Source organism: Pelodiscus sinensis, chromosome 6 (assembly GCF_049634645.1).
Source record: "Pelodiscus sinensis isolate JC-2024 chromosome 6, ASM4963464v1, whole genome shotgun sequence".
In the NCBI taxonomy this organism is placed as follows: domain Eukaryota; kingdom Metazoa; phylum Chordata; order Testudines; family Trionychidae; genus Pelodiscus; species Pelodiscus sinensis.
The window spans coordinates 3,125,087-3,145,755 of NC_134716.1; the positions used below are offsets into that span (position 1 = coordinate 3,125,087).

Genomic DNA, 20,669 nt, shown 5'->3' on the forward strand with positions numbered 1-20,669 from the left:
TATCCCGCACTTCATTTGCATAATGGTGGCCACCGCTTTTTTTCGAAACGAGGCATTTCGAAAAATGAGTACAGGATCTTTCGAAATGGGGCATTTCTGTTGAAAATACTGCTGGGGTTTTTTTCCAAAAAGCCCCGTTTAGAAAAAAAGTGGTGGCCACCATTTTGCAAATGAAGCATGGGATATTTAAATCCCCGCTTCATTTGCACTTTTGATACATCTAATTTACATCCCTCTGCCAACAGAAGGGTGTAGTTTAGATGTACCCTAAATGTGGTGCCAAATGAAATAACTTAATTTTCTTTTAATTTTCTTTTCTTTTATAAGTAGAATAGAAATATGCTTTTTTCTGAAATGTTTTGCTTTCATCTACAAGGTTGATGATAATGTTACCAGACATTTGGATAGTGTTTTAAAAAGAGAAGACTGGGATATTCTGATACTTCATTACCTAGGATTGGACCATATTGGTCATCTGACTGGACCAAACAGCCCTTTGGTGGGACCAAAGCTTTATGAAATGGATAACATCCTCAAGAAGATTCATACATCACTCCTCTCAAAGGTGAAATATTTCTGGACATAAATCTAATAGCAGTAGACTAAAACTGCTGTAATGTTTCTGGGAGACGTGAGAAAGTTCTTTCAATATACTTCAAATTTGAGTTTCTTACTCTTTAGGAAGTATGCAATGCTGAGGCAATACTTCCTGTTTTTAAAGGTTTTACTTACTAAACTTTCATTAAAAGAGGTCCTTGAATACACTGACCAAACAGGGTGCCTAAAGTTAGTTAACTAAAGGCAGATTTAAACTCCTAAATACAATTTGCTTTTTAAAAGTGGTGGTGAGCATGCAAGAGCTGCTGTTGAAGTCATTGGAAGAATAGACAGTCAAAACTCTGCAGGATCAGGTCCTGTTTTAAAATGTTCAGAGTATTACAATACTCTATAAAAGTGCAGTGCATCTTAATGTGATAGGCTATAGCTATTTGGATGCTATTTATTTACGTTCTGCTGTGCTAGCATTGTATGTATTTTCTGATCAATATTAACATACAAGAACACTGTCAGTTAAAGTTCAATGATAACCAACACACAGCTGCAAAAATAAGGGGAATTAAGTTCAAGTATATAACAGTACTCCACTGAAAGCCATTATTTTGGAACGTAAGCCACTATTATGCCCGAGGAATTTGTGCCTCCCCCCAAAAAAATCTGCACATTAAGATTCTAAAATTCTGCATATTTTATGTGTCAAAATAACACAATATAATCACACCAGTTAGCAATTTATTTCAAAATACCCGACAGAAAGTATGTCTGTATTGTTACAATAAAAAAAATTGAGGAATTTTTTTTGACAAATAGATTCCTTACTAGGCACATTAATACAGAATTTTGAGTAATAATTCATATAAATTACAATATAGAAATGTATTTTCCGCACCTCTCAGAAGCAGTCCAAAGGCGTAACAGAGGAGGTGAGGGAGAGGAAACTACAGTAGACTTCCGATAATCCGGAACCTATGGGATTTAGGTGGTGCCGGATTATCAGATATGCCGGACTATCAGGAGGTACTATAAGCAGGCTATATATATACACTGTATACATTATATACTGTATGTAAAGTGTTCTTAACCCTTTTTATTGTACGTACTGTATACAGTATACTGTAATGTTTCAGTTTTTTTAAGCCTTTTTTACCCTTTTTGCTCAGTTCAGCCGCTGCCGCTGTTACCTTGTGACTCTTTTTTTGCCGAAGCTCACTCAGTAGGCTCTTGCCATTTTGATGCCAGACTATCAGGAGTGCCGGACTATTGGATGCTGGGCTATTGGAGTTTTACTGTACTTGTTGGGAAGGAGTGTTGGATTGAACCTAGAGGGTTGTGAATGTGGGTGGAAGAAGTATGCAACAGTTTATTGTGGTGGGGGAAGGAGAAGGATTGTTCAGTAGTTGGAGTCTCTCCCCCATTTAGTTGATCCATAGTGTCTTCCGTCAGTTAACTGTCTGTCCTTGTCCCCATATGACCTGCACCCCCGCTTCCTCTTCAGCCATGCGTATTTGCCCTTTATCCTCATGTGGCCTCGCACTCCTATACCGATTCAGCCAGCCCCTGACTCAATGTGACTCCTGAGCCAGCTGGTTACTCTGAAAGAGCCGAGTATTTATTAGAGTAGCCATTATTCTGTCTTAATTACCTTTCTCCTTTCAAAACATTCATTTTGCACAAGAGCACCACATTTGATTTAGCTGACCAGTTTAATGAAATCCGGAATCTTCAGCATGGCAGCTGTTGCATTCAGGAAGATTATTATTTTAATGAAACAGTGAGTTTATTCAGGAAAGGAGTCTCTGAACCAGAAGCATGGTTTCATGAAGAACATAACTTCTCAACACAGTTGTTATTCCTTTCATGCTGGGTTGGGGAACCTTTTTTGGATTGGGAGCCACTGACCCACTGAAAAATCAGTCAGGGGCCGCACACAAATGAGACGCCAAAAAAAAAAAAAAGACACATTCCCCTCTCACAGCAGAGCATAGGGAGTCCCAGGCTAGTAGATTATTTTGTGTGGTGGAGCGACAGAGGGGCTGAAACACCAGCAAGGGCCAGTGGCAAAGTGAGGAGGGAGTGGAGGGGCAGTTACCTCTGGGTGCCACGCTGTGGGGGAGGGTGCCAATTTAGTCCCCATCCACTCTCCTGTCATCCCTTGGCTCGTCTGCTCCTCCTCCGCCTGCTGTCGGTAGCTGGAGCTTCCTTCCCACCTGTCCACCCCCAGTCCAATCCTTCTCCATCTGCACTAGCGGGTTAGTGCATATTGGGGCCTGACCCCAAACTGGAGGGGGCGGGGGAAGATGTGGTACAAGCTCCCCTCCCCTCTCCTTCCAGGGTCGGGCTCATCTGTGTGCCAGGTTTGGACCCCCGCCATTCAGCAGAGGGGAGGGGGCAGAAATTTTGCTTTTGCCCCATGGCGCATAACACCCTCGCTATGCCTCTGGTGTGGGCTCAGGGACCTGGATCCAGGCAAGTCAGGGGAAACGTCCAGCCCCGAGGTCTGAGGTTCCCCACCCCTGCTTTAATGAATGCGCTTTTTAAGGCTCACAAACGCCCTTGGACTAGTAACATCCATTTTGTGTGCATTGTAGCTTCTAGCTTTGGATGCAAGAAATGTTACTGAATGCATAAAATTAAGTTGTGTTGTACTTTCTAATTATTGCAAAGACTTCTGCATATAGCATCAGAAGTATTTGTTGTAAATTGAGTTTTCTGTCAACTAACTGCAGCACATAAGGTTACAATTACGATTACAAGGATTTTTGGCAAATCATAGCATAACTCCACAAAGACTCCCAAGGTCTTTATGTACAACTTTTCTGTTTTCTGTTTGCATTTGAAGCTAGAAGGACACCAAAAGTCTTGAGACTCAAAATAGACTTAAGGTCAGTTTTTAATTGATCAGAACTCAAGCTAATTGACTGTATTTAAAATTTATCAAAATTCAAGTATGGTTTATTTTTTGATATAAAAGTATCTGCTCCATGCTTTTAGCACAGAGGTTGATCTCCTGTTTTCAATGCAAGATGGAACCCATCCTTTCATATGATGTTGGAATGGCATGACATTATCCATTAATGGATTAACAGATCATTTGATAATATGCAGATATAACCCTTAAGGCTTTAGAACACTTAAAAATATAAAACCACTTATTCAAGCAAGTATTGTATTCATCATTGGTGTCTACAAATATACCATGTCTGATTTTTACATTCAGGATAAACTAACTTTTCTGCAGTTTTTATTTTTATTTACTCATTCAAAAACTCAGTGCATGAGTTTCACTTAAACTCCCTCTGCTTCTCTCCACCCACAACAAAAGTAAATTTAACTTTGGAGTGAGATCAACCATGTTGGATACCTGCCCTGAAGACATCTGAGTCATGAGTGAATGGAAAGAGGAGATTGGAATGCAAATACCTTCATTAGACTTTATCTTTATTGTAGGTTCTTCTCCTAATATAGAATAAATAGGCAATTCTCAGCCAGGGGACTGAAGCCCCCTGGGGGTCCACAAACAGGTTTCAGGGGGCCACCAAGCAGGGCCAACATTAGATTCACTGGGGCCCATAGCAGAAAGCTGTCACCCCAAGACTCCCCACCGCTGAAGTGGAAGCTACATTGCTCAATGTAGCTTCCTGCTGCCTGTGGTGTGGTGCCCAAGTAATTGCCTTGCTTGCTACCTCTTAACACTGCCCTGGCTTTTATATGCAGAAAAACAGTTGTGGCACAGCTGGGCCACGGTTTTTTTATTGCATGTTGGAGGAGGGCACCGAAAGAAAAAGATTGAGAAACCCCTGCAATGCTTGATTGATATTGATGGTTACTTAATCCTCTAGTTCAATCTGTATGTCCTTTGATCCTATTTAAATCCTGTTTTTTTTTAAACTAGGTGATACAGATCAGATTATATCATTTGTAATTCTTTTTTGAGGTCTTAAATCTGATGGGTGCTCATGATTTTCTAGTAACATTGTCAAGGGGCTCTCTAGAATGTGATCAGTTTTCCCTTTTTGAAAAGCAGCTTTAAGAAATGGGATTTTTCATCTGTTATCCTTGCTAGATACTGAAAGAAGTGCTTGCCTGAAGACTTCAAAATTAAGGCGAAGAATGGAAGCAGTGTCAAACTCCAATGTCTTGGCAGTGGAGCTATATTGAAATCACTGGAAGCAGAACTATTTTTAAAACAAATTATTTGCGGAAATACTATATTAAAATGGTAAAATTCTTCCAAAGTGCGTGCGTGTCTGATATTGCTGAAGTCTTTTTTTTCTGTGAGTTGCAGGAAGGAGAATCATCCTTGCCCAACTTGCTTATTGTATGTGGGGATCATGGGATGTCTGAAACAGGCAGTCATGGAGGCTCGTCAGAGGAAGAAGTACACACGCCTCTGCTATTTATCAGCTCTGCTTTTGAAAAGAGAAATGGTAAGTGTCACATACTCTAGCGAGTGTCCCTTCATGGTCACCTACTAGGACTGCTGTGAGTAGGGTTAACACCTGTCCAGGTTTTCCCAAACATCCTCTCTTCTTTTGTTCCTATGGTATCCGTCCTGGCTGATTTTTGAAATGTGAGCAAATGTCCATTGTTTTTCCTTGCTAGTCCTGTTTTCAACATTGATTCTGGTAAAACTGCAATTCCTGGTGTCTCCTGATAGCAGCGTGCATGTTTACTGGTTTGATTTTGTGCTGTGGGTAGTGGCGGTGCTGCTGCCTTTCGAGCTGGGTCATGAAAGAGCAGCAGCTACTAGCTGTATGCTTATGTTCCCCAGCCCCAGTTCACCCTCTGAGTCCCTGAATAGACTCTTGCTAGGATCACCTACTTCTTTTGTTTCACTTTTAGATAATTTTCCACAGCTCTCAAACTCCCTTCCCTTTGGACAAGAGAAAAGTGTCTTTTAGCTAGAGCAACCCTATTTTTTAACATCTGAGACTAGTTCACAGGGCACACTTCAGTGAATGTCCCCTCCACGTAGTACAGAGATTGTCAGTCACGTCCATAACATGGAACACAACTTAATTCAAACAGTTTTATGGATCCCCCCCTGGCCAATTCATAATTACCTACATGCTTGTCAAAATTACAATAATGACTCATGTGCAAGAGTAATGTTATGTAAGAATGTATTACTTTTTCTGTTGTCTGTTGCAGTGCAGCAGCTGGGAAAGAGAGGGAACTAATACTGTGTGACCAACCTTTTTTTTAAAACAGACCTCGGCGTGGGAACACATCTGATCTAGGACATGTTGACAAAATTGGAGGCTACCCAAACTTGCAGCTTGACCATCCAGATCAGAATAATTTTGTAATGTAAATCATCTTCTTCTTCTTCTAGGCCCTTTAAAACAGCTGGAACTTGTGCAACAGACAGACTTAGCAGCTACGTTGGCAATAGGTCTTGGTCTGCCAATATCAAGAAACAGTGTTGGGAATATTTTGCTCTCTGTTATAGAAGGGAAAACGATGAGAGAACAACTAAGGTTCTTGCATTTAAATGGGTTCCAGCTTAGCAGACTACTTCAGGAGAACATGCCTACATATGAAAAAGGTAAGTCAATTAAAATTATTTTTCTGGCATCCTGCTGTGTCCTGTTTTTCTGTCAGCAAGAGATGCTTAAACTTCAGTTTGAGGGTTCTAGGAACAAGAATACAACACATCATTACAAACTGGTAGGTTAGTCAAGGGGAGTTCTGAGAACGGTATGTACTAAGTTAAGCATATTAGCATCTGTTATTGCATGCTGGTTTAAATTAAGGTTAATAAATTCAGGTTCAAACTGCTAACCAAAAGGGCAAAACTCCTGATCAAGTAAAGTAGGACTTTCAAGTAAATTCAGATGTGATTGAAGCCCAAGGATATGTGATTCTTCGGATAAGGCTATCTGTCAGGGGCTATTGACTTAAATTAAAGAAATAATACCAAATGTAACTTCTGTAGTGTTGTGATAGTACACATTTCTCAATGGAGAAACAGTAAGGAAATTAATAGTTGAGGATACACAGAGGCCTCATTCGTCACTGTCAAAGCTAGCACAGCCATCTGTTGGTTGCTGCCAGCACCTACGGGATTTTAAGAAGAGACTCTACCCTTTGGAATGTTTGGGGGAATACTAGGAATAGTAGTGCCTCTGGTGGAGGAACACTCCTTGGGCACTAATTTGTTCACTTGGGTCTCCAGCTACACCCAGCTCTCACCTGTGGCCACAAATAACTGTTTGCAGTCAACAGTGGCCATGCCCCACTAAACTGCTTTGATGAGCAGGCCAAGCCAGGTGAGGGTAGCTGATGGGTCTTTTACCCCCAGCAAGGTAGGGAAACTGTCTTTGTCTAGAATGCAGATGGTTCTGGTAGACTGAGCAGAGGAAATCAATTTGTGAGTAAACCTCTATGAAGGCAGTTCAGCAACATGTTGTGGGGCTTGGAGAGCATGACAAGGCATAGACGATATCCTTGACATCCACTGCAGCTAACGAAGTTCCCAGCTGTAACGATTCTTAGTACCAGTGGAATCTGGCTTCTGCTGCCCTGAGAGTGGGACTGCCCCCATGTAACAGCTTTCCCACTCAACCATTTCTCTCAGGTTTTTTTTTTTTTTTGCTTGTGCTTTATCATCTTCATTATCCCGTTATCATCATTTTATCAGATCTCACCACCATTAACGTTCTATCATTAATCCAAGTCCTTCGGCGATGCGGGGGTTGGTGAAGGAATAGATGGAGATGACCACTTGGGCAACTTCTATTTCTGCTGATGATTCTACCATACAGTAATGAAGTCTGCTTTATCCTTTATCCGCTATGTCCATGAATCACTGCTCACTGCTTCCCGCTTGTGAAGCACGAGAAGAGAAGCTGTACAGCAGAATGAGAAATTTTTTACCTGCTAATTTTGTTTCTCTGAGCAGATTCTCATGTCGTTCAGCCAACCATGATAGTCTGGTAAATGACTGGAATAGAAAATAATGTTTTTTCTCTAAAGAGAAACTTGAAGGCAATTATATAGTTAGGTTAGTTAATGTAATTTCAAGGTTTCTGAATGTTGATAGATTGCTGGAGGGCTTCCACAGTTTTGAAAATACTCTTCTACGAATTGAACAGCGGGGCTTAGATCTGGAGGCTTGAGTACTAATTGGATCGCCTCTGAATTCTACAGAGGAGATGCATTACTCATTTGTGATGAAGAGGAGCTTCTAACGAAAAATTAGCAGAGACAAGAAACGTCTCAATCGAGGAGATGGGTGATGAGTTGAAGCTTACAAGCACTGTGTTTTGGCCAGTGAAATACTATGGTACCTTGAGTGTAATTTCAGATGATGGATATACCTATAAAGTAACACATTTTGCTAAAAGTAGTCTGAACTTTTCTCATCCCTTAAGTCCAAACACAGTAGGATCCTTTGAAGGGGAAAATGAGCAAGGAATAACTGAGGCTAAGGTAGTCATCTGAAAAAAAATCTGTCCAGTGTGTAGCATCAGCAAGAAATGTATTGAATTAGATGCTTGGGTGTCTGGAAAATGTACTGAATGTTGGAATGCTCTATTTGTAAAAGTATTATCGAGAATCCCTTGGAGTTGGGGATGATTATCTTTCATGAGGTGTCCATTTCAAATTATCAGTGGGTCCACTGATGGCTGATGAGGCCTATTCTGGAACTGCAGAATCTGCCACATTACAGATGTGTTTTTGAGTAGGGCGAGTGACTTTGGGGTATTAGAATGCTCTTTCTGTCACTTCCATTCTTCTGTTACATATAGTTATATCTGGTTTTGGACGTGCTCAGTTCCCGGTCTCAAGCAGTTCCTCCATTGTAGTCTGTCATGGGTTATCTGTTCCCATGAATTGATACCAATGTTGTGTTTCCTCATATTGGTCTAGAGGATGTCTCTTCAACGTTTTTTCTGTTTGAATAAGTTGAGAGAGTAGAAGACTTGCTTTGGCAGTCTGGAATCGGGCATCTGGACAACATGGCTTGCCTGGTGAAATTGATGATAAATAATCATTACCTCAATATTCATAATACTGTATTAGCTTGTGAGAGAATGCTAATGTTAGTGTGTCTGTCATCACATTTGGTTGGAGAATGTTACATATACAGTGTTGATACTTCTGCAGCGCCTTAAGAAGTCTCCTCTGTGTTGTCTGTTTCAGACCACACGGTAATGTGGGGATCAAACAGTTTTAAATACTACGAGTTTGGTTTTGGTTCCAGTGTTGAAATCTTATAACACCCTCTTTCTCAGATGACTAAAAGCTTGGCTTGCACATTTGAGCAGGTACTGTATGTCTTCATCCATATCATACCAACATCTGTGAGAGGTAGCTTTGAAGTTATGGGATGTGTGGAAAATTCCCTATAGGGTTATCATGGCTCTGTACTGCTGGTGCTGGGAATTGTGCACCAGGAGCTTGCTGATGAAGGACTTTTTGTCTTCTGGATGTTAAGTGCAAGTCTCATTTTCTGATATGCATCAGCAAAGATGTGGATGGTTGCTTAAAGATCTATTTTTGAGTCAGCACACACTGCTGCACCATCAACATACTGAAGCTCAGCGACTGAAGATGTCAATTTTGATTTTGAATTGGAAGCCGCCAAAGTTGAACAGCTTGCCATCCATTTGGCAGATTAGCTACAATCTTACAAGCATCTTATCGGAGATATAATAAAGCACTGCAGCAAGGAAGATGGAGAAGAATGTCAGGGTAGTGACATAGCCCTCTTTAACACCTGTCTTATCCTTAAAAGGAGCCATAGTAAATGCATTCCTGAGGGTCACCGCTTGCATTTTGTCACGAAGGAGCCGAAGAATGATGACACATTTCGGTGGACATCCATACTTCAGAAGTATTTTCTTCAATGCTTCTCTGTTAATGGAGTCAAACGCTTTTATCTGTTCAATTCCAGGTATAGTGGTTAATGTTTTCTGCATGTTTCCTGAAGCTGAAGAGCAGTGAAGATAACATCCGTTGTGCACCTAGATGGTCTAAACCGGGGGTGGGCAATCATTTTTGGCCAGGGGCTACTTCAAAAATTTTTGAAGTTGCCCTCGGCCGCTTCGTAAGGGGCGGGGCCAGGATGCTTCTGGACTTCCTCACCCACAGATGATGATTGGTTTGGGGGTAGGAGAAGCCCCTTTACCCCCCCCTTCCCACTAGGCACCTATGCCCCCAGCGGGGCGGGAAGAGGCTTCACACGCTCCCCCACCCCCAGGCCAATCAGCACCTGGAGGCGGGGGAGTGTGCAAAGCTCTTTGAAGTGCTGCATGCTCCTCATAGGGCCGGGGCAGGGTGAGGGAAGCTTTGCACGGCTCCTCCTTCCCTAGGCCCTGATTGGCTTGGGGGCAAGGGGAGCACGTGAAGCCTCCTGTCAACCTTCCCCCACCCTGCGAGGAGCACATGGAATTTCAAAGTGCCATGCGCTCCTCGCAGGGTGGGAGGAGGCTTCGCGTGCTCCCCAGGCCAATCAGGGCCTGGGGACGGTGGAATGGTGCAAAACTGCCTTCACCCTGCCCCCACCCTGCACTAGCATACGGCACTTTGAAGTGCTGCGTGCTACTTGCAGGGTGGGGGGGAGGACGGAGGAAGCTTCATGTGCTCCTCCCGCCCCCAGGCCAATCAGGGCTTGGGGACAGGGGAGCGCGGGATGTCTCCTCCCGCCCTGCGAGGATTGCATGGCACTTCAAAGCGCTGCATGCTCCTGGCAGGGCAGGAGGAAGCTTCTCGCGCTCCTCTGCCCCCAGACCCTAATTGGCCTGGTGGCGAGGGAATGACAGGGCCTTCGCAGGCCAGATCAAGCCACTTGGCTGGCCAGATCCAGCCCACAGAGGCCGTTTTGCCCATCCCTGGTCTAAACTCACACTGAGATTTAGGAAGAATGTCTTTGACAAGAGGAGTAGGATGGTTCAGAGATGCTAACAGAGAGATTCCTATATAATTTCCACAGTTGGATTTATCTCCTTTCTTGAAAATCATCACAATCATTGCACCTTGAAGTTCAAATGGGATTCTCCTTTGGTTCTGGGGTTTCAAAGCAAGATTATGTAGCGGTGAGGTGAGTTCCTCTCCCCACTGCTTGTAAATTTCATCATTGCCAGTTGCCTTGTTGTTCTCTGTCTGCTTAATAGCTCTGTACATGTCTTCCAAGATTGGAGGTTTTCCTAGTTGATCTCTGATCTGATGTTTGTAAGATGAAGGTGAAGACATTGCCATCAGTGACAGAATCCTGATGGAGGAGATCTTTGAGGTGTTGCTTCCAGCGTGTGTTCATGGTTTCCATTTTTGATCAGCTTCCCTCCATCTTTAGATCAAAGGGGATTGGACCTGGGTACATGGGTCATAAACAGTTTTAACAGCATTAAAGAAGTCACAGATATCTTGTCTTTCAAGTTGAAGCTCATTTATCTAGCCACCATCTATTCTGTATGTCACACATTTTTTTTTGGATCTCCAACTTCACTTTGTTGGTAAACTGACTTCTTTTGCCTGGAATTAATGTTATTGTTCTGCCAGATGTAGAAGGCCTTATGCTTATTCTCTGTTTGTAGAATAATATGCCATCAGCTGCAGTGTGGTGTCCTACTTTGGTTATTTCACTTTAAAGACAAATGAAAATGAAAAGTACGTATTTGTTTGTGTGTGTGTGTGTGGGTATATGAGCAGTACACAAGTGTTATCTGTTTTCATCGATATCACAACAAACAAATTTAATGAACAATATAGGGAAGGTAGATTGGGAACTTTCTTTCCCCTTTGCTCATACAGTCTTATTGAGAGGTGGCCCAGAAGACATTCTGTTCGCTCTACTTGGATGTAAGAGCATAGGTATCTGAATAACTTGTTGAAAGACAATGGACTCTTCAAGCTAAAAATCAGTTTTCAGGGTTGTTAAAGTTAAATGAAAATTCTGAAATTGAACTGGGAAGGTAATCCCTTGAGAGGGGAAACTGACATAGGAGTAATGGAGTGTCTTCCTTTGGAAGAGGCAAGCCCAGACAGTTGATAAAGGACTCTGAAAATGAAGCATCAAAATGAGAAGACTGAGCAGAAACTGGAAGGTGCAATAGCTAGACATGAACATATGGTTGGAGTAACTTCCTGAACTGAAAGATGACAGTTGTAGGTTGGTGGTGCACACGAATGCTCACTTCCCAAAGTGTGCATGTAATGAATGACATACAAGTTGATAATTTGTTTCTGTAAAATTTAAATAAATGTGGGGGAGTGAACCATTTTGGAAAAATGCGAGCTTGCTTAAAGGACAATTACATTTTCTGCAGTGATGGGTTACGTTTGGGTTATGGCCTAAAGTTAATATGAAACTCTTCAGTGAATGGCTAGTTTTGGGTGTGTGGATTAAATGAAAATGTGTGTTTTATTCCTGATGGAATCAAACTGTGAAATTGAAGACACTTTTTACATACCTATCCCCTTGTTAGGCCTATCCACTTGACAATTGATACTGGCTGTCAGTGGGCCTAAGGAGGTATTTTGGCAGGTTCATATCAGTCAGATGCCAAGGAAGCCTAGCCATGCTTATGTCATAGTCTGAGAGGAATCCTGGTGTAAAGGATCCTAATGTAGTTCTGTGCCAATAAATATTCCCTTGTGTCTGGAGAATCATGAAATCAAAAGATTAAAGGGGAGTTTGAGAGGTCATCTAGTCCAATCCCCTGTACCCATGGCAGGACTAAGTATTAGCTAAATCATCCCTGACTGGAGATTTTCTAACCTGCTCTTAAAAATCTCCAGTGACTGAGATTCCACAACCTCCTTAGACAGTTTCTTCTAGTTCTTAACTATCCTGACATTTGGGAAGTTTTGCCTAATTTCCAACTTAAACTGCCCTTGCTGCAATTTAATCCCATTGCTTCTTGTCCTATCCTCAGAAACTGGGAACCATATACACCACTGCTCCTTGTAACAACCTTTGATATACTTGAAAACTGTTCTCGTGTCCCCCTCTTGGTTTTCTCTTACCCAAACTAAACAAACCCAGCTTTTTCAGTCTTCTCTCATAGGTCATGGTTTCTAAATCTTTAATGATTTTTGTTGTTCTCTGGACTTTCTCTGATTTGTCCACATACCCTGAAATATGGCACCTAGGTCCAGACGTAGTACCCCAGTTGAGGTGTAATCAGCATGGAGTAGAGCAGAGGAATTATTTTGCATGTCTTGCTTATAGCACTCCTGCTAATATATTCCTGAGTGACGTGTGCTTTTTTTCCCAACATATTGCTGACTCATATTTAGCTTGTGGGTCACTCTGACACCCAGGTCCCTTTCTCCGCTACTCCTTCCTAGATAGTCCTTTCCCATTTAGTATGAAGACTTTTGTCAGTGGGCCACTAATTGTGAGGCAGCTAATGACCTATGGAGCAGTACAAAGGTACCCAATGTAATGGAAGATGTGGCCATTCAGTAATGCTTCATGTGGTTACACCTGGTAAGCAGAGATGATATTGGTCTAGATCAGGGGTCTCCAAACTTTTCAGCCCGAGGGCCACATTAACTATCAAACAGCAGTTCGGGGGCCGACTACACACTTGAGGTCCAAATAAAAAACAATCAAAACATGGATGTTGTTTTTAATTATGTATTTAATATTATTTTATTCAGTTATTATTTAATAACACATTCATACACTACACATGAACACCTGTATTAGTGTGAATGGTGAAATTGTTTCCTGGATGCCAAAATAGCAGACATTTCTGGCTTTAGATTTGTTGTCCCTAACATCAACAGTGACCTGAGATTATCATCGGACAAGTTTGTTCTCAAATTGTTCTTCACGTATTTCATTCTTGAAAATGTTTGTTCACACAGGTATGTTGTTCCAAAGATTGAAAGGTACCTTGATGCAAAAGTTTTGACATTAGGAAAGTCTTCCTTGGGCAAAAACTGGTAAAAACCCACCAGTCCTATTTTGAACTTGTCCCTAAGGAGGTCATTTGCTTGCAACTCAATGACTTCCAGCTGCAGTTCATCTGGGCAACTGGCCACATCTGCTTCAAATGGGTTTTGAAACAATCTCACTTCTTCTGCCTTTGAATCCAAAAAGGTCTCCCCGGGCCGGATGAGAGGGCCTCGCGGGCCGCATCCGGCCCCCGGGCCGTAGTTTGGAGACCCCTGGTCTAGATTCTAGGCAGACTTTGTTCCTCCCTAAATCCAAAGGCTGCTTCTTCAGAGGCTAAAAGGCTTGTGTCTTTAATGATACGCAAGTGTCCGACTCTCCCTCCCAACCCACAACTTATGAACTTCCTGGGGGAGCAGACAATTCTAGCTTTGTCCAGGGAAGTTAAAACTCATTAGCCCATTCCTCCCATTTTTGGTTGTGACGTTTTACATAGGTTTCCATTAGTGCTTGTCACTGAAGTGAGGCTTAAGTAGGGATTTGTGTAGAAGGGATAGATCACAGTCCAGGGGCAGGATGGATGTGAAGCCATAGGCAATAACATGGAAAAGGTAGAGGAGAGTGGAAGAAAGGAGCAAAGAGCTGGATGGCAACAGAGGCTTAGCATGGAGAGTGTGGGAGCGGGAAGGTATGAGAGCTGAAGATGAATCCTCTCCATTTTTAATTTAAAAAATAAAACAAACGTCTTGCATCATAATCTCATGAAGCTTGGTCAAAATCTCGTTTATATTATTTCGGGGGGCATGGAAACACAAATGCACAATGTATTGTTAATTCAGTTACTCTAGGAGAACAGTCTTCCTGCTGTCAAGAAGTAAAATGTCCTAGGGAGCTTGTATAGTGTTTGTAAATGAATGTGCATAACTCTTGAGTTAACATGCATAATTACTGTGACGGGGGGCTTACGGCCCTGTGGGTGGAGCACGTCCTGCCCCTCCACCCATACTGGGCATGCTCCAAGTGCTGGAACAGTATAAAAGGAAGTAGCTCAGCTCAGCCTGGGCTGGACACCAGAGGAGGAGGTCCTGGGGCTGGAGGTCCAGAGATACCCCAGCCAGAGGACCAGACATCAGGAGCTCCAGGGAGAGGCTGGTGTGGCAGACCCAGAGACCACGAGAGCACCCCCACACTGACACTGGTAGGAAGTGACCCAGGGAGGGCGTGGGAGTGGTATCTCCCATCCGAGTGAGCTCAGCATGAGTGAGTGGTGAAGCATTCCAACACTCACAGGGCCTTGGGTTGGGCCCCGGTGGAGTAGGGTGGGCCTGGGCAGCTGCCCCAAACTATTGACTGTGGCTCTCAGGCTGTGCTGCCCTGAGCTGAGGGCTGCCCTTATTGATGCTGGCTGTTAGGCTGTGCTGCCCTGAGCTGAGGGCTGCCCTTATTGATGCTGGCTGTTAGGCTGTGCTGCCCTGATTGAAGAGTCGGTACCATTAAATCTTGTTGCTGTTGACTCTAGCCATTAGGCTGTACTGCCCTAGACTGAGGGTTGTTTTACTGACTGAAAGAGATTGCTGGCAACCTGGCTAAATGGTGCCCATAAGCTGAGGTACCCTCACCTCAAAGGACAGGGTGTGCATACACCACGCTAGTGACAGCCACATTTGTAAGAGCTACCGATTGCTTGAACCCTGCTCTTTAACCAGGGAATCTGCAAGACACAGACAGCATGAGTCGCACATTAGGAGCGCATGTTACAAAATTTAGTAAAATTGAACTTGACATGCTCAGTGATCTACAACAAACAGAATTCAGCAGGAGGACCTCAATGATAAGTGTTTAAGTGACGTGGAAAAAATAACTTCATCTGAAAAGAGGAGAACTCAGTGTCTTTTAAGATTATAACCAGACTAGGAATGCACGTGTAAATTTTGAACTACCTCAAAAATTGAAATGGATTCTTATGTTTGATAATAGAGTGACATTTTTTCTTGTAAATCTGCTTTATTCAAGTCACTACATAGCAATCAGGGACAAAATCCAACCCGAATTCTTAAATCTCCGTGACCCACACTTTTCTTCAGTGATTACTTGAACCAATATTTTTCTGCTACTGTATGTCTATCTTGGTACAGTTATTAATGCATTGAATTTAGAGAAGGTAGGAGTTACTGGGCCACAAGGACATTAACCTAGATTAGTTTGTTAAATAGCTTCCTTAAAAGTGTATTTTTTGCACTTGTCAAATTGTAGTTTTGATTGAACTGTTTTAAAAAATACATTTCTTTGGAATCACAAAGATGGAGAATTAATGTTGACATTTAAAAAGAGCTGGCACAAAATAAAAACAGTATTGCTCTTAAGCATTTGTTCTCAGAAGGTAACATCATGCTACCCTTGTATTTGTTAAATCATAAGTTTTCTGGGACCATGTGCTATTTCTCAGCTAAAATGGACTAAAATAGCATGTTGGATCTGCAGTATTGTGAAATGATGTAATACTTGGCTTGGAGAGTTAATTTACAGGTAATGAGTAGGAAGTGCTCACTGCCAAGCCAGGGGATTAGAGTCAATAATTTCTGCTGATTTTTTTTTAAAGTTCTAGCCCTTCTGCTTATGCAGATGAATATTGACATGCAAACCAGTGAAGTGTTGTCTTTTGCCTCTGGAAACAGACCTCTCCACTGCTACTGCTCAGAACCTTGCCAGGAAGCAATGAAGTGAAATAACTAGACTCTCATTCATTCATATTATTGCTGATAAGACACATTCAGGCTGCAATGAAACTATAAGGAATCATGTCAATTTCCTGCTAACACTGTTCCTGAATGGTGTGGGCAGAGTAAGTGAAAGGAGAGAGGAGGTTCCAAAGAAGGAGGCAGGTGAAGGAATAGAATGGAGTCTTTTCCTCATTACTTGTAGGTGCTTGGGTCCTTTTCGCTATACTTCTTGCTGTAGCTAGAAGGTTTGGGGTAATGGGTAAAGTAAGAAGTCTTTGGAGCAGCCAGCACTCATGTGGGTTCATAAGGAAGAAAGAGAAAGTTTCTTCTCTTTTCCAATAGCCAGAGATGACTGATAACAGTCCTAGATAGGAGCTGATATAAAAGATGCAGTCCTGGTTACAACATTTACGTATCTTGCCAAGACTTGCACTTACTAATCCATAGGTGAATATGGTACTCAAGGAGAAATTAGCAGAGGAAAAGTGTAATACTTTTGTAGTATTAAGTCTCAAACTAGGCAACATACATAAATGAAGATTTGTTTCGGGGTACACAGCACATAATAAAATAGCTGACAGTGGTCACAACAATAGGGGAATTATAAAGACTCAGAAGTCTACCCTGAAAAATCATTGTAAAAAAGACATGAATGACTCCGTTTGTCATTCAACATTCAATATGAAGTACAATTTCTAAGTTCAGCCAGTCACTTAGGTTAAATCTGGGCTTTTCCGTTCTCATGCATTGTTTTCAAAGGATTCTGTAGGCCAGAGGAGTGCAGTCACTTAAGCTTGTGCAACATTGTCTTCAATAATATTACACAGCTTTAGCTGACAAACTCACTAAACCGTTTTTTTTGCTGCACAGGACGCAGTATTTAGCTCACTTCTATCTGTGAGGCTAATGGGAGTAAAAGGTTGTATTAAAAAAGCAAAGAATCCCTTTCCCTATGGTAAGAGGATGTGACAGAATCTATACAAGGAGCAGATAGACCGAGTGAGTGAGTGCCATTTTACACAGTTACTCTATAGAGTAGAAAAGCCCTTTTGATTCTAGCAATGTAAGTTTCTTAATGCTTGCAGTGCTAACAGTTTGTATTGGACATGCTAGTTTGAATCGTAACTGCTGGAATAAATTGAGCTGAAATCATCTGTAATCTTAGAAGATTATCCACCAAAAGATTATGGATGGAGTTCTCAATTTCACAGTTGTTGGAAGCTCTGGAAACTGCTTTAGAAGGTAGTTGGTGGGAGCCCTGTGGATAGGGAAAAGGGCTTCAGGTCTTACAGTCATTGCAAATGTTGAAGGAACTCTGCTTTGAAATGGGAATATATCAGAAAGTATGAGGTAACTTGAGTACCTGGCAGCAGGGGCCACATGGACAGTTTATGGCAGGCTTGTGTGGGGTAGACTTGCACTCCAGGTTGCATTTTACTAATGGTTTGTGGAGACTATTCATACAACCAATAATTATGCTGTTTATCTCAACTGAAATATTCAGTAGATGTTCCCTTGACATGATATGTGAGGCTGTAACTTTCTTGAAACAAAATTGGATGTAACCGAATAAACTAGATACTTTCCATTCTAACATGTGGGGGAAAAAAATGGATTTGTAGGGAGTTAGTTAAAACCCAGGGGTCAAGGGGAAGAGCACTAAAACTCTTATTTGGATGCTTACAAGAGGGAAAATGAGTTTCTACATTGGAAAAACTAGCAGTTATCTGAGTCTCAATTCTTCCTAAGAGCACCGAGGAAGATGAGTCTTGAAGCCAACAGATCTTCCATTCTCTCTGGGAAAGTCCATTTTGTCTTTGCAAATCTACTAAATATTTGAGAGAGTTTGTGCATCTGTCTCCGTGTGCATCTGTTTGTTTTGTTCAAGAACTCTTCCTAAACAGTAAGAGCTAGGAGCACAAATTCTGTATATAGCTTCCTCTTACCATAACTTAAAGCAAGGTAAGGGCTTAGTTCTGTCATGACAATGATATGTGCATGGAAACAGAGAGGGAGGGCTGTGATACAAGGGACAGTTGTACTCTTGAATGACCACAGGGGGCAAGCAAGTGCCTCAGCCCTGGGACGCCAGGCTGTACGGCCGCCACTGTCCTGGGCTGCTCTGTGGAGGGTATAAACTTAAGGCCTTGAAAATGAGTGTTTTCCTGGCCATCGCTTGGGCAAAGCCAGAGTCTCTGAAAACCACCCCAAAACAATTTTTGGGGGGATTTGTTGCTAAAGTTTTTCCCTTCAAAACTTTGATTGGATTAAATTTATTTTCCTGATACTAGAAATCCGATTGACAATAACTGAGAAAGAGATTAAAGAAGTTTAGCCTATTTAGTTTATCCAAGAGACATGTAGGGAGATGAGTTGATTATAGATGAGTAAGTGCCTACATGGATAGAAGACTTGATAGAGGGCTTTTTTCAGACAGACATAACAAGATTCAGTTGCTGGAAGCTGAAGCTAAGAAATTTTAGACTAAAATAAGGCAGCGAATTATTAGAGCAGTTTACCTAGGGACATACTAGCTTCTGTCACTTGAGGTCTTTAAGTCCAGATGAAATCTCTCTCCAAAAGACAAGCCCCAGCTCAACAAGAAGTAATGGAATGAATGTGGGAGCAATTTGGTGAAATTCCATGCTCTGCGTTGTGCAGGAGATCAGACTGTTTGGTCATCATCTCTTCACTTTTCATAGACTCAGACTTGAAGATGAGGCTGAAATCTCCTTTTCTTGGAAATCTTGGCTACTACCACTTCCTGAATAGTATGCTCCTAAGGAACATGGCTTTCCTGCGAAACTAACATCAAAATGGATTAAATCCAGTAGAGAATCGTGAGACCTTGCAAACATAGAGTATCAAGATTTTTAGAAGTCTAGGATTTTGAGAATCTATCTTCCAAGTGACCTGATCCTCAGAGGGTAGGTACTCTGAGAAATCAGGCCACCCTCAAGAGTTTCAGGTTGGACACCCTAAAAGTGAAACATGCAGAATCACTTCTGAAAGTATTGACCATGTGATCTAAGAGTGCATGTTTGTAATTTAATTTAATTTAGTTCTGTCAGGTGAAATTACAAAAATGTGTATGTTTGGGGACTTGATTGCAGAGGGCAGAAAGTGATAGCAAAAAAAGATTGAATGGCTCTATGTTCCTGTATTACTGACAAATTGAGTCTATTGAATTCCACAATTTCACGGTTTTTATACATGTAAAAAAAGTGAGAAAACACATATTAAAAGGATTTCTTTTCTGGGATGCATTCTAATATTAATCTCATTGTACCTTTGAGATTACAATGTACCATTGTGAATTTCCAAATTAAAGATGGTGGCTCGATTTTTATTCTTTTCAACTTTGTGGGCTTTAATGTTTCATTGTTCGGGTATTAATCATTCGTATTCAGGGTAACTACCTCACTATGGACTTGATTATCTCTTTAGGATTTATACCTTTCTCTGTGTGAAATTCCAATTGTTTTAGTTCCTGAAGCAAGTTTTTCCTGGGAAGTGTATAAATACTATCAGGACTCTGATAATTACTAATTTACATACTGATCTTTTTTCCCTGTTTTTCTTGCTAGATCCTGGATTTGAGCATTTTAAGATAGCAGAAAAATCCCATGGGAATTGGATCAAGCTCTACCTAGAGGGTAATAATTCAGAAGTCCTCTTGAACCTGGGTAAAAAGGTCCTTAAGCAATATTTAGAGGCTCTGAAGATCTTGAGTTCTTCACTAAGCAAGCAAGTGGCTCAGTACGACATGTATTCGATGACTGTGGGGACAGTGATAGTGCTGGAGGTATGAATTGATAAGTTTGGGAAGGCAGTTCTGTGACGGCATTGTCTATGCTAAGTCCCTTTCCATCAGATGTTCTTGTGAATTCTTGTGAAGCATAACTTTGATAACACATCAAAATTATTTTATGGGCTAAGGGTTAGGAAGCTTTGGGTACAATCTGTTCAGTTTATGCTTTCTCTATTTTGATAATTACAGCAAGTATGCAGATGTGCTCCAGTTTAAACTGTCCTTGTATCCATAAGCCCTGGAGCGGACAAGGTGCAACAGGTTGGGGAAATAGAGGCCCTCATGGCATGCCCCCCCTTTCACAGTATTTTTTAAGGACAAGGTCACTTTGCAACCACACCACACATTTTTGCGTAGTCTACTCTGAGTTCCATAGTGATAGAAATGTAGCCGTGTTAGTCTGGGGTAGTTGAAGCAAGTGCTACATTGTCCTGCATTCTGAGTTCCATATTATCCAACCTATTCAGTTGCCAATCTTCTATCCTAAACTTCACCTAGATAAGCAAGAGGCACTGTTGCATACCCTTGACGTGGTCGTCTATCTGGATAGGGCTGAAGCATTCAGGAATACCCCCCATATTGTTTGTCTTGCTGATAGATCAATCAAAAGGGTCTGTAATCTCTAATCAGACATGCGAACTCTACAAGGTCCCTTTCCTCTTCTGTGGCATTTCTCAAAAATGAGTCCATTATATAAATGTCTAAACTGCTACTTGGTCTTCTGTACATA

The 20,669-nt window shown here is 41.8% G+C and overlaps 1 protein-coding gene across 3 annotated transcripts in view; it reads left to right on the top strand.

Moving 5' to 3' along the window:
- PIGG (phosphatidylinositol glycan anchor biosynthesis class G (EMM blood group)) overlaps positions 1 to 20,669 on the top strand; it is a 268,780-nt gene that overhangs the window by 32,546 nt on the left and 215,565 nt on the right. For all 3 annotated transcript variants that reach the window (XR_012904572.1, XM_075931310.1, XM_075931309.1), the window contains 4 exons: positions 377 to 565; positions 4,844 to 4,985; positions 5,894 to 6,106; positions 19,716 to 19,933. Coding sequence is in view for 2 of the 3 variants with exons in the window: in XM_075931310.1 (XP_075787425.1) it covers positions 377 to 565; positions 4,844 to 4,985; positions 5,894 to 6,106; positions 19,716 to 19,933 (762 nt within the window). In the remaining variant the exon portion in view is untranslated. The remainder of the gene's footprint in view (positions 1 to 376; positions 566 to 4,843; positions 4,986 to 5,893; positions 6,107 to 19,715; positions 19,934 to 20,669) is intronic.